The sequence below is a fragment of the Chaetodon auriga genome, chromosome 22, assembly GCF_051107435.1.
Source record: "Chaetodon auriga isolate fChaAug3 chromosome 22, fChaAug3.hap1, whole genome shotgun sequence".
NCBI lineage: Eukaryota > Metazoa > Chordata > Actinopteri > Chaetodontiformes > Chaetodontidae > Chaetodon > Chaetodon auriga.
In genome coordinates this window covers 10,045,528-10,060,198 of record NC_135095.1, presented here as the reverse complement: position 1 = coordinate 10,060,198, position 14,671 = coordinate 10,045,528, and the positions used below count along the sequence as shown (strand labels likewise).

The 14,671-nt window shown below is 42.1% G+C and overlaps 1 protein-coding gene across 1 annotated transcript in view; it reads left to right on the top strand.

Moving 5' to 3' along the window:
- Window positions 1-14,671, top strand: part of gsap (gamma-secretase activating protein) — a 34,935-nt gene that overhangs the window by 5,776 nt on the left and 14,488 nt on the right. Inside the window, exons 15-25 of the mRNA XM_076722699.1 lie at window positions 133-225; window positions 900-1,068; window positions 1,535-1,625; window positions 3,293-3,362; window positions 5,320-5,399; window positions 5,595-5,675; window positions 5,936-6,058; window positions 6,388-6,443; window positions 8,109-8,140; window positions 10,143-10,204; window positions 11,981-12,076. Of these exons, the coding sequence (XP_076578814.1) occupies window positions 133-225; window positions 900-1,068; window positions 1,535-1,625; window positions 3,293-3,362; window positions 5,320-5,399; window positions 5,595-5,675; window positions 5,936-6,058; window positions 6,388-6,443; window positions 8,109-8,140; window positions 10,143-10,204; window positions 11,981-12,076 (953 nt within the window). The remainder of the gene's footprint in view (window positions 1-132; window positions 226-899; window positions 1,069-1,534; window positions 1,626-3,292; window positions 3,363-5,319; window positions 5,400-5,594; window positions 5,676-5,935; window positions 6,059-6,387; window positions 6,444-8,108; window positions 8,141-10,142; window positions 10,205-11,980; window positions 12,077-14,671) is intronic.

Sequence of the window (14,671 nt, the reverse complement as noted above, 5' to 3'; positions counted from 1 at the left end):
CAAAACACAAACACAGACACATAAAAATACAAATGAGAGTGTGTATCATTATGCAGGATAATAGATGTGTGGTGTGCATACAGCATGCTAACATATACTCTGACTGTGGTGCTGTGTTATTTCTGTATGTAGGTTACTACATCCTGGTGTACCTGCAGGGTTATTTCCTCCATTGTATCAACACCAGGCAGCAGGAGATGCTCTGTCACTCCCTCTTTCTCTCGGGTAAGACGAGGTTCTTGTACAAATCGTGTCCAAGCTGAGTGGTGGATTTGGAGCAGTTTCTTTACCTTGTTCCTCAGCTGCAGTACATGCTCCTATTTATTCCTGATTGATTTTTTTTAAATGGTGAAATGTGTAATATGTAAGAGTTTGACAAAATGTGAAGAAACAGTTATGTCAAATGACTTCTATGTATTCTACCGAGATATCTCCTGAAGTTAGCAGCTAGCGCCCGTCCTGCCTGTAATACTACTTTTTACTCAAGAGGCAATAGTCCCATAGTACAGCCCTCATAGTTTGAGGTGGGAGATGTATGTGAGCTGTGAGTTTGCTACGTTTCCCAGTTTTTAGTTTGATAAATAGACAAAATTAACTCACCAAATATCAAGAAAGGAAAGATTTAACACAAAAAAACAACCACACACCTTCTGAGTTCAAATTTCTCTCATAGAGCGTATGTGGCCTCAGTCAGGGCAGACCCCTAAGCTGCACAGCTAATTGAGGTAACTTGCTAATGGCAGCTAGTAGCTACAGCCATAGATAGCTACTTGACAGAGTTCAGTGAGCAGCAGTTTCCCTAGTGAGTGACCTTTGACAGGCATCAACATGTTGGAAATTACACCTATACAAACAGGGAAAGTAGTCCTCTATTCTCTTTCTGTCTCAACAATGTTAAGGTCCTGACGCGGACTTGGACCTGCAGGGTCAGTCAGCTGACGTGTCAGTGTTGCATGCAGAGGAAGAGTCTTGCAGCAGTCTGTTGGACCTGGCGAGCGGGAGGATCCACACTGCTGAGCTCAGCCCTGACTACCTGCTGCAGATGCTGCGATCAGATGCGCCTTCCAGGTGAGCATGATTCACAAGTTTTTGTGGAGGTGAAGGATTTATGTATATTGGGGTTATGAGGTACTTGAGAGCAGAGGAGAATATAGGAAGGCAGGAAGCAGACGGGTGGAACGTTATTTTGTGAAAAGTTATTTTTGTGCGTGCACCTGCAGAGTTTTTCTGAAATAAACAGCAGCTCTAACTTGAATCCTGGCCACCAGGCGCCTTGGATTCAACCATCCTGCTCAATAAAGATGAATCAGTGGCCCCTTGCTTTATTCTTTTCTCTGACATTTTGTTTTGTTCTTTTTATCCATTCATTTATTCATTCATTTTCCAACTTGAATCCACTTTTAAAACGGCACATACATCATGGTACAGTACCTGACTGCTGGCTGTCTGCCTGTGCATCTGCCTTTGTGTCTCGCTGTTTGTATACGCTTATGTTGTATAAAAGTAAATTTGTTGTATGTCACCTCCATCCAAGGTGCCCCAGCAGCAAGACTGACCCTCAGCGCCTGGCCGCCCTCCACTGCCTGCTGGTTTACATGGGAAACGACCCAAACCTGGAACTGAAGGTACAAATGAAGGCAGGAAGGGTGTTGGGAGGACAGAAATATTGCCTTTCTGTCAAAGTTAGCATAATGTATTGTTATTTTTCCCCCCAGATGAAGATGCAACACATAAGCAGGGCCCATGGAACTTAAACTTTTAAGTTGAAGGAGTGCATTTTCACACAGCACACTGCTATTTATTTGAAAACTTCAGTTGCCACCACAGTTTAAACAAAGACGCTTGATCAGTAATGTCTTCTAGATGAAGAGAGAGACTGACATGAGGGGAGGATAAAGTAGCAGAAAATTGGGAGAATGCAGTCACTTTTAATAAAACGTGCATCTTAATGTCACTATAAGATGCTTTACTTTCAAGAGAATGACCTCCTCAGTAAAATTGAATAGATAAGCTTAGAGATGGCAGCTTTTCCGCACTTCTGCGTAAATTCGGAAGGTGTCAACCTTGAGGTGGAAGTGAGCAGATGGAGGGAAGAAGACAGAAAGAAAGAAAAGACAGGATGGCACAATAAAGCAGGAGAGACAAGTGGACAGAGATCAAACAGTCAAACAAAGACAGAAATAAAAGGACAGATATTTTGTTTGGGCACAGTGCTGACGATGACTCACACTCTATTAGTAGTTCACCTAAATTAAGATGTTCCAGCTGCGCTGATAGATGTAATAAATTCTTTCTTTCGAGGTTAAATGAGTCGCCAGCTTCATTAGTGCAGCTAGCACTGGGAAATTGGACACCACACATAAGTTTTGTATTCTTCGTAGAATCTGTTAATGGGGTCAGCAGCACAAAAAGCAGCGGTTTTAATAAAGGTGATTGCTTGTTAACATTTTATGCTTTGCTCACAGCAGTTCTTCAGTTTAAGAGAATACTGCGCAGATGAAGTTACTCTACTCCCACTTTTGCTTCTTTTTCCTCCTCTTCACACAGTTGTTACACAGTTTCTGGACAGAAGACTCACGCTGACTTTGGCAAAGAGATATTTCTTCAAACAGCAGAGAACTGGGCAACAGAAAATGAGTTTTCACTCTGCTGCACTGTGAGATTTGCAGGGCCTATCTTTGAGGACATCATTAATTTTTCATGTTTCTGTAATGTAAACATCCATTGAGGCCACGTCATCTGAAAAATTCTTATCAGTCACTGGAACTGTTTTATTGAGATAAGATATCCGCTGTTTGAACAAGAGTCCAGAGCCGTACTCAGCATGCTAACATTGCTCGCAATGACAATTCCATCCCTAGAGCCACGGTGCTGGCATGGCTAAAAAGGGATGTCTTCTCAACACTGAGCAGATTTCCACATAATGGGACATGCATATTAATACTTAAACACTTTCATGCCGAGAGGAAGATGAGCGGATCAGCACCGGTTTCCTGTTTGTGTGTTTTAATATGAAGCTACAGCTAGAAGACGATTAGCTTAGCGTGAGAGCTTGGAAGCAGCTAGCCTGGCTCACAGAACCCTCGTAGAACCACAACGCGTTTTAAAGCTTCAGCCTCTGCCAAGATTAAACACATAATCTCTCTACAAGAAAGTAAATATTTCCCTAAGTGTCAAACTGTTCCTTGAAAGGACAGTCATTTTACAGTTGAAAGATGAACTTGTACAGCTGTCATGTTGCGCCCTCACCACTTTCACACACGCCTCCTGTGTTTCTCCATCCTGCCTCTAGATAATTGAATGGCTCTGTGACAACGTGAACGCCTTCGAGTCCTTTGATCAGATCCAGGAGTTTATTCTAGGTCAGTGGCAGCCGAAGCATGGGGACACAAGTCTCCTGGGTATCACTTCTTCTTCCTTCCAGAGTTTAACTGTTCTCTCAACTTTTTATGTCTCCTGTCTGTGGTTACTCGACTGTTTGCATCTTTTCTACACAAAACCGAATCCTTTCATCAAGTCTGCTTGGCTCTTAAATTTCTTCTCGCAGACTTGTGCCAACGCCAGTCTGGAAAAAGTGTGGATTAGAGAATGAACGCAGTTATTTTGAGACCTCGGAGACTTGTGGCTTGCGCAGAACGGTTTGATAAAATATGGTTAAGTCCTCGTAGACACACAGAAACACATTTGTGAGTCCCACAGTGTCTGTCTGAAGGAAATAACTCCAGAGTGGTACATGATATTAATTTTATATTTACAAAAACAGTCATCACCTAGAGAGTAGGCGATGGCATGAGATGTTGGAGCACCTTGCCGCATACATTTGCATGTTATTTCTGCTGCTGTAACGACTTTAACTTTCTCTGAGCTACAGAGTCATTTTTAATACAGGTGATACCGTTCAGTATACGAAAACAATTATGGTGACCTTATAAATAAAACATTAGTAACCTGCGCTCACTTGTGATTATGGCGGGACCAAGGCGGACAGGCCTACTGATGGGGGGAGGGGTTGAAGCCTTGTTTGTCGGCCTTCTTCCCCATTCACTGAATAATTTAATCTGTAATATTGTTCAGAAATACAATATATAATCTACCAAAAGGATGCCGACTGAGTCATAAAAACATGACATTATTATAATATAGTTAAGGTACCACATTTTATCATCTAATCTCTAATATCGCTTTGAAATCATCAAGTATCTTACGATTTTGCTCTGTTGTAGTTACACTTCTTGACGTACTCAACATTACCTCAGTATTAATTAATCATATCATTTGATAAGACGTTCATCTTTTATAGCGACTCATCAGTGTGTTTGATATTTTTCTCACGTATCAGAATAATGTATGATCGTGACTGTGAGTGCTTCCTCTCCACCCGAAGTCTCCCCAGAGACTCTCCACTGTCTCCCGAGAGTCTGGACAGGGGAAGAGATTTGTCTGCCAGTCACAGGTGCTGCCGCTGCAGCCAAAGCTGAGCAGAGGAGGCAGAATATTGATAAAACACCCACATCAGGATCACAGCGCCCAGGCCGGTGTGACTGGCCTGCACTGCCAGTGTGCCGCTGACAAACAAGAAGCCAGTGCAAGGCAGCAGTCCACACAATAATCTGCCAAACATTTCAGTACCAAGGAGAGCGCGCATCTCGGCTGGGAATTTAGCAATAAGCAACGTAAAACCAGCAGCAAAACTAAGCATCCACAACAATTCGACCACAGTGTGAATAACATCAGAAGTGTCGCCGGCAGACTAAATACTACTGAATGTCCAGTTTTAGATGTCCATCTATGTCTGTTTCATACTGAAAAAACTTAAAATTTGACAGAAACCTACAACTAAATTTGCCAGACAAAGCTTCTCTGCCTCAATGCGTCTGTGCACCAAACATGAGTTTTTCTGATTATTTTGCAGCGTTCAACCCTTGTACCCTGTAGAACAGCATCCCCCCAGCGCTAATTCAAAATGTACCGTACAGTATTCTGCAACTTATGTAACCCACTCATTTATGTCAAACTAAATTCATTATGAAATGAAGCATTTTTGAAAACGAAGGTCAGGGGGCTTTTTCGGGGGGGTGCCAGACTGCCAACGCTGCAGGGACACCACAGTGCCACCAGAACAGAGAGGTACAGGAGAACAGCAGATGCATATCACCGCTGCATGATAGCAAATGTGATATCAAATGTGACGGGTCGTTGGTTCAAATGCCCTGTTTGTCCTGTAGTTATTTTAGGAGAAGAATTCTGGATAAGCGTAATGTATAAAATAGAAGTCCTAACTGAACTCTCTCTCTTTCTCTCGCACGCACACTCAAACAGCCTCTTTGTACAGAATAAGCTATGAGAAATCTCTCGGCCTGGATAAAGTCCTGCCTTACTCCTCTGTATTCGACAAGAAGGTACCACACACACACACACACACACACAACCACTTATACATACATTTCCACATGCATAAAGGCATAAGAAATAAACAGGCAGCCATATAGAATATGGATATGAATGCAAAGAGGACACACACGCAGTTCAGTTTCTTTCTTCGTGGCTTAAATAGTTCATACACACACACTTTGGTCTGTCTGTGCGTGTTCCAGGAGATACCAGCGTGTCTGTCGGAGGTCTCTGGTGTGTCGTGTACCACTGAGCTGCATAATGAAGCTGTGTTCAAAGGAAAGGTAGCAACATGCTTTTACATTTTTAAAACTGATATTTGGCTTTAAAACTACTTTAAAGTTATTATTGAAGGATATGTATGACTGTCACAGTGTAGAGTCTCCTCACTGCTCTGTTTCCTGCCCTGTTTTCCTGCCCCGTTTCCAATTTGCTTGCGCGCAATTCAGACGCACTTATCCTCAATTGTTCTGCAGCACTGTCCTTGCTGTGTCACTGTAGTGTTGTTGTTTGTGTGTGCATGTGTGTGTGTGCATGCATGCAGGCCAGAAGTCCCCAGGGTTTCTGGTCAGAGCTGCAGTGCAACACGGAGACGACAAAATATCTGGATGCTGCTCCCAAACCAAGATACAGAACCTCACACATACAGGCCGACTGGGATAAACTGGTGAGTGAGTGTGTGTGTGTGTGTGTGTGTGTGTGTGTGTGTGTGTGTGTGTGTGTGTGTGTGTGTGTGTGTGTGTTTACACGTGTGTGCTCTGACAAAAACCTCTCATGTATATCAGTTAACACAACTCACAACCAAATCAGAATTTCCATAATGGAAGTTAAATTAATTGAAGGTAATCAATTGGACATGCTAGTTGCTCTGTGTGTGTGTGTGTGTGTGTGTGTGTGTGTGTATCTCTTGTGTGCCCTTGCCAGCATTCCTATGGGTTTGTGTCAAACAATGGCAGCTTATTTTCAGCCCTCCCATGATGGTGTTGGTTGTTTCAGAGGACCGAGAGGAGACCATCCAGCCACATGAATCACATGGAGGAGAACACGAAGAAGTAGGTCTGCCTCCCACAGGAGCTTTGTTAGGAAAAGTGCATCAGTTCAGACACAGTCCTGAAAATGGAGGGAGGGAAGGCATGACTGCACCTGTTTGAGAAATTACACAGTTTGCTCCACTTAGGCACTGTAAAGTCAGAATTTCATCACTTAGCCCTTATTTGATGAATGTTTGAAGTGTTTTAGCGCTATTAGCACTGAGGTTTTTAAAAGATATTAGCTAATTTCACACAACAGTCTCACCAAAAGGTCCATTTAGCAGCTTTTCTGGAGCTGATAAACTGAGTTGCCTGATGGAGGAACTATAATTAGTTTTCAAAATTGATTGGGTTTGGAAAAGTATTTAATTTGTACACTTTAAAGCCAACAATAGCTACAAAACTGCTACGCAAGTTCAGCTATTCTTGGAAGTTACATTGATTTTCCCAACAGAGGTAGTCTGATAAAAACCTCTGTGGCACACAGCTCTAATCCAACTGGTTCCTACTGATTAAAATCTTTGAAAAGTTTGAATATTTATATTTTTATTTTTTTTAAAAAAGCCTCGATTATTGCCCAAAGCAGCTGGGCACTGTAGGTTTTAGGAAACCTTACTCATACAGGAGGAAATGTGCATTAGTTGGAGACTATTTTCAGCTGTGGATTAATACACCAAATGTGCATTAATATAGAAAATTGACAACCTTACCCTTTAACTATGCTGGACTGCATTTGTACCCAAAAATGTGTTTAGCTTTCTCAGCTCAGATAAGTTCTAAGGTAAAAGTTCAGTTGAAGAATCAAACATGATCTAATACAATAAAGAGGCAAAGCCAGTTTAAAGTGCTTCAGTGCGTTTGATTTTACTAAAGAAAATTCTCAGATTATTTGATGTAGTCCTGTCTGGAATCTAAATCAAATTCATTCCTCACTTTTCATGACCCGTTGGGAGCCTTGATGAATATGCCTCTTACCTGCTCTTTGCAAGGCGATATGAATAGAAATGTAAAACAGGATTGTGGAAGGCAGACGTTCAGTTTCCATTACCAAAGTCAGTGTAAACCACTGTGGAAAACACTGGCTCCAAAGAACAAAACCGTCTGTTCTCTGTCTCCTCACCGTGTAGTTACTTGGTGTCTCCCTTCCTGTGTGGATGCTTGGCTGTCTTTGAAGTGGACTGTCTCTTTTGGTTTTAACTATCTGCACAAACTCCCCAAATTTTAAACTCAACCCAAACCCAGTTCTCCCTCTGATGTTATGCATTAATGACCTGCATGAACCTGTTACCAGGTTCCTCTTTGAAAAATCCACTTTCTATTAAAATAGAAAAAAAAATTGGAACAGTTTATGAACAAGTGACTTGAAGATGGGCATGTACCTGAATGCATCACTGATGTAAACCTGCTCTGAATTAAATATACCTCTGTCCTGTTTGTGCCAGGGATCAAACCAACAGCCTCGTGGTTCGTAATTAGCTTGCTCCAGGCCAAACTTCAACACCTGCTTGAAAAGTTTTGCTTATATATATATATATATATATTATATTATATTATATTATATTTATACTTTTGCTGTCGACTGCAGCAGTGATACTCCTTCGGCTTACAGCATGAAAAGTAAGACTCTTATTATAATGCTGGCTTCAGGGATTGTTTTCATACAAAGCTTTTCTTCTGATTTTGTAGAATTCTATCAATGGTGGACACCTGGTGTCTCGGTAAGACGGCACAGGCACACTGAACACACACATATGCAGCACACACTCATATGCAGCACACACAGGTACACAGACACACGCAATGCAAGTGTGAATGTCATAAATAACAAAACCTTGGCTTATTCTTTGGAGCACAAAACTGTGTGCAAGTGTGTTTGGGGTTGTGTGTTTGTGTGTTCGTCTGAGGTCGCATTCTTCATGCCCACTGGAGAATTCAGCTAAACAGAACCACCATGCTAATTTATCTTGGAGGGCGAGGTTGAGAAGACAGAGGAGGGAGGAAGAAAGGGAGAAGGGGGTGAAAAATACAGTGAAAAAAAAATTAAAGTTGAAGAATGCTACAATTATATAACAGTGGGGAGTTAGGTACTTCCTTCCCCTCTCTCTCTCCCTCTTCTTGCTTCTCTTCTTGTGCCTCGCTCTCTCGGCACAGCTGTTTTATGTCAACCACAACACGGGACCTTCCCTTACCTCAGTTTATTCACATGGATGATCTCATACACCCTCAGATTCTTTTGTAAAACACACTCTCACAGCATTATGATCAGTTTCACTGCACCAACACTTATGCACAGGTGATAGCACTCATGTAAGAAGCTGCCTTAATGATTTCCTAAAAGATACGTGGTGGTAAAATGATGCTGTATCACATGTATTACATGGCTAGTTGTAGGAAGGTTTTGGCTTTTGCAGCCATTTTAAAGGAAAATGGACACATTTTCAACCCAGAAAGACTGATAGACAGGTCACTCAGATCAAGAAATGGTACAAAGTTGTTCAAAATAGGAAAATCTTAACTAGCAGGAATAATGTTTACCATCTTTGTGTAGCATGTTAGCATGATAGCATTTGCTTATTACCACTAAATACAAAATACAGCTGAGGCCCAAATAAATGTTGCTCTTTTAATGTGCCAAAAAAAAGTCTGCAGATCACCAAGTTATTAGAATTGATCCTGAGAGGACAGTGAACGTCTGCACCTGATTTCATGGCAATCCATCCAGCAGTTGTGGAGATATTTCTCACAAAACCACAAATGTTATCACAGTGTTAGCACTAGGGGGTTATCAAAGTCAGCAGGATATATCAGGGAACTACGAATGTCTGTGCCAAATTTTCTGTCAATTCATCCAGTAGATGTTGAGATATTTCATCGATTTGTGAAAACACATTTTATAGCAATCCATCCAATAGCTCTTGAGATATTTCAGGAACAAAGTGATGGACTGACTGACAGAGAGGCAGACATTGCCATCCCGAGAGCCATGTCGCTAGCAGGGCGAGAAATGCCCTTCACACCTTCAAATGGCTTGTTTTGTCCAACCAAGGGTGTAAAACCAAAGAGAGTCCATTAGTTTTGCAGTTTGACTAGCTGGAACCAGCAAATCTTCTTAGAGGCATCCAGTTAATCTGGCAGCGCAGCCTGTCAGTTAGCTGTGCCCTGCAAGCTCTATTTATATCTGAAACATACTACACTGCAACATAACCCCCCCCCCAATTTCTGGCATGTGTGTACAAATGATCAAAAGATGGTGATGACGTGTTTGTGCGTGCAAGCGTGCAAAAATTCATCCACAGTAACTGAGCTGGAGCATCATCCACTTTGTGTGGCTGACGTAAAAAAAGAAAAAGAAGAAGCAACTCTAGCATGCATGCACACACACACACACACACACACACACACACACACACACACACAGCAGGATTGCAGCCTCATAACCCCCAAGCTTTAGGATGTATTTTTAAAGCGAACCCACGCCAAAAGAATCCATTAATATCTTAGGTTCAGTCCTCTTTTTTCTTTTTTTTTTTTTTATTAAAGCCATAAACAAGTCAGAGTTTGGGTTTCTTCCATTCCTACTGATGGCCTGTTTAATGATGTTACTGCACTGACACACCTGAGGCTACCTGTACTGTTCATTTTAGGGTAGATGCAGCATCAAAGGTTTCTTCAAACGTCTCTTTTATGTGTGTGGTCTCACTATTGCCTTGTCTCTTCTAGATAAGAAGCTGGTGCCACTTTTCCAGGAGGAGGACCATCAACAGAGGGCGCTCATAGGCCTGGTGAGGCAGTAGCTGAAAGCAGTCAACGGCTGCGAAACATGCGCACACACAAACAGATATATGGACCCTTAGTTCCTGTAAAGGGAAACTCTTAATGCTCGGCAGAGGCATGCTTCCACATTTAAGAGGGGACCCTTTCCTTTTCTAACATGACAGTAACCTTAGAGTTCAACAGTTCAAGTCAAGGTGGTCATGTTATTACAGAATTGGCTGTAAACATACTCTGAGTTGACAACATAGCATCACATTCATAGGTGTTTTTTTTAGCTTTCAGGCACATCTGTGTCATTAAACGCCAATGTGGCAAAACTTAAAGAAAAATGTGGTCCAAACATACTTCATAAATGAAGGCTGTCACCATTGTGGCCCCTCTTCTGCATGGTAAGCTCTTGGAACCCCCTCATTCAGAAAGAAGCATGGTCCTCCCTCATATTTATACCCATTGTGACTGTAGTTTACCTCTTTGCCAATCGCAGTTAGGACTTGGATGTGGACGTGAAGAACGCTGAAGCTGGTAATTACAGTAGCTCTGACAATTTGCTGTTTTTTGAGGGGCAGTTATGTGCTGGACTGCTTGGGTGTCCACATACCTTTGGCCATAGTGTAGAATCACAATCCCCTCGTAAAAAGCCAGTCCAAAGATTTTGCAAGAATTATAGTCTGAACTCGCATGTTCTCCAAAACCTTGAAAAGCCTCACCTGCGAAATGCTGCCAGCTGAATGAATCATTCAGCGAAAGCACCAGCCTTTCAGTCAGTCATGGCAAAAGATGCAGATGTTTCGAAAGCAGAAAGCCCTTCAACGTTTTAAAAACACAGCGGGGACCATCCTTCCACTCAGAATCAAAGAGCGGGAGCAGAATGGAAAATAACGAACCGCGTCAGCCTGGGTTGTTGCTTTTTAGATCAAGTGTCTGCTTTGACGTCCTGTGGTAGAAGAAGATGAGGCGGGTGAACAGTAAAACACTTGAGTGCCACAGATTGTTGACAGACAACAGTTTAACAGCAGGCGGATTGTTCCTTTAACATGGGTTGATATATGCACCACTAAAGATCCATAGTGAAACGCTGACAGCCGATTGTTCCCCTCCATAGTCATCTTTTAAGGTGAAACTCCTTTTACGCTTCAGATGAGTCGACACTTTAAAAAAAGGGCATCTTAAGGTCCCTGTCCTGCATTTTTTTTTTTTTTTAATGCTGTACGTTGTTTGATGGACAATTTCATGTCCTCCCGTTTTCCCTGCGCTCAGCATAGTTTTTAAAGAGCACATAGCTTTAGTTTAATGGAGTTCAGGCTAGATGCTAGCAGTCTCTCAGCTATTCTTAGAAAGATCCCTCCTGTGTGCCTCCCTTTTTTCCCTCCATCACTTCCTCCATCATTCTTTTGCCCCTTCTTCTCTTTCCTTTCACTCTATATTTTCACTGCTCACTTCCCTTCCTCTTTCTCCTCCTCTTTCCCCCCTTTTCCTCCCAGAAGGATTTCAGGTCATTCTGTCAACTTCACACTGTTTTTAGACCTCAGCTCCTCTGTGTTTTTCCACCTCTCACATCCACAGGTCTCCCCTCTCCTCTCCTCTCCATGGTTAAATCAATTTTGGGACACTGTAGTCTAGGAAAAATGTCGAGGTGAACTCAGTTTGACCCTGCTGGGTGCACAGCAAAGTATGCTTAAAACACACAAACGCAATGCTCGACTCCCAGCCACACACACACACACACACACACACACACACACATGCAGAGAAAATAATCAGTGTGTGCTCTCTTCCTTTTGCAGACAGTCGACAAGCTACGCGAGCATCTCAACAGAAACCTGCCTCGACTGGGGAAGAAGAGGATTGACTCACTGGTTGTCAGCTACGTAGCCAAACTGGTTGGTACACTCTGTGTGTGTGTGTGTGTACCAGAAGCTCTGTGTTTTTTAAAGGCACATCAGGTTATATTTATGTCATGTTTGCCCTTACTCTTTTCCTGCAAGGTTAAGTGACACTCACAGAGGAGAGTGCTCAGAGGAAAAGGCAGCAAGTTTTCCACTTAAGTTAAATGGTTGACAGAGCTCACAGATGGATGTGCCCGCGTCAGTTAAGGGAGCTTGCTGGAAGCCGTCGGGTCGCTGTGTCGGTCCTCTAACACAAACATCAGCTCTCTGGTTAAGACACGTATCCTCCACCACTCATTGGCTTTTATTCCCTGCATACCCCGCAGACTGCCATTACTATAAAGAGCACAAAAAACGATTTCATGATCATTTGTAGATTGATTTCTAAATGTTTATCTCTTCATTGTGCCCCCACTTCTAAACCCAAACCTAAGCCCTTTGTATCCACCCAAAGAGCAGCAGGTGGGATCTGCATAACCAAGTGGAAAGACGTAACCGCTCTCCGTTTCAGTACCCTATAGAGGTACTTGGTTCTGTAAAGTCAGTCTTTAGTATTCCTGGGAGGTAAATCCCTTCACAGCGAGGAGCCGCTGAAAGCAGACATACAGCATATATCAACACAACAGTATTAAATCAGGCCAAGGGTAAGGCTGGAATTGAATAGAAAGCAGGATGCACCGCATTTTGGGACTTTCTGGAATTGCAAATGACAGAGTGAAAAAAGGCCAAAGAAATCCTCCCTGCTCACTGCCGGATCGGTCGATGGCTCAGCTTGGTACCACGGGCTCATGAACCTGCGCCTCCACACTCAAAATGAAAGTAATGGAAATAGGCGCGCCTGTAATCACTCCGGCGGTGCCCCCGCGACAGACAAACGCGGCCATTATTGAATCAACTCGGCTGAGTGAGAGTGAAAAAGTTTCTCATCCTGGGAGCCCGACTTATTAAAACATACTCACGCAAAGACCCGTAAGAAACAGCCTCCAGGGACGTTTCACTTAAAGAACAGTGGAGTAGCTCACCAACCGGGCGATGTGCTTACACATCACGCTGACTCATGCTTTAAAAACTCAGGGTGGTACTGTTTCAAAGAGGGCTGACTTCCCTTCCACAAATAAAGAACATCTCCCCCTCTTGTCGGTGCTTATTGAGACTAATGGCTGCATTGACACAGGGGAGAAGTTGGGGGTGAAATAGATTACAGCTTTTAAGAGCCAGGGAACTTCTGCTATGATGCATTACAGCTCCACAGCACATTATTGTCATCGTTATTTATTTCCTGTCCCTGTTGCTACAGACAACCGAGATGCATGCCTTCTCACAACGTAGCCAATGTCAGAGCAAAGAACAACCCGCTGATAGCTGAATATGAATTACTAATAGCAAGAATACACATTAAAAGTAATGCAATGAAGTGAAATAGGCCGAAATGTTTTTAATTCTGCGGAAAAGTTATTCTATACCGAAGGTTATTAAACTTTGTCTCAACAGGGGAGCCACACTGAGTAAATCCAGACTCTTTGTCAGGCTGAGGCTCATTAAGACAAATCGCTGATTATGGGTTTTATTCTCACAGAAAGTCACGCGGGGAATTCGGCGTACGAGCGTGCGGCTTTGAATCACTTGTTCGCCTTTTGTGTGACTTTCCTTTCAGCACAAAAACATCCCGGCTACATATTTTCATCCTTTTTGCTGATCTTCAGGGGCACGAATTACATCAGCAACGAGCACAGGAGATGGTTGGAAAAGAAAGAGCTTGAATAATTTATATTGCTTGAAAAGTTGCCACCTTTTTGTTAAACAACGAATATCTGAGTTTAGAGAATAGCTGTTTTAAATACATCAAACATTTATGTTTATGCTTTAGTTTTTGACTTTTGGGGTATTGCTTTCTTCACCTGTGTTGACAGAGCTGGCAAAATGAGTGAGGAAAAGGAATAGCTAAAAAAAGATCAGGCTGCACTTCGTTATTCTGGCTATGTGATTGAAAACATGACCAGTGTGTATCGACCGCACAGCAGTTTTCCTCAGGGTGGAACAATCAAACACGCAGACAAGTGAATACTGTCAGCACAAGCTTTAAACACACGCTGAGAATTTTCACAGCCATATTTGGCTTTTCTTATTAATCATACCTGTAATCAATGAATGAACTGTTCACAGATAATCTAATATAAATATGTGCATGAACAGTGCGAGTAAAAGACGCCCCATCAAAGAAAAAAAGGTAAATGATAATGTTAGAAATACACATAAATGCAAGCAAAAAGAAACAATCTGAATAACAAAAAAGGGATACGTTAAAATAGAATGAAAAGGCACAATGCCAAAAATGATGAGAACAACAAATGAAGATTAAAACACTGAAAGTCAGAAAAGGGAATAAAAATAACAATAATCTAGATATGATAATAGTGTTAGAAATAAAATGAGAAAGAAAGAAAAAAGATGAGAGGTAAATGTGATAAAAGGTAAAATAGAAATAAAAAATTCATTAAATAAATGAAAAAAAAGGGACAGAGAACCGAAAGTTATGCAGTAAACAAGTCAGCACCTCATTAATATAAAAGCTTAAAAATTAAAATGTCA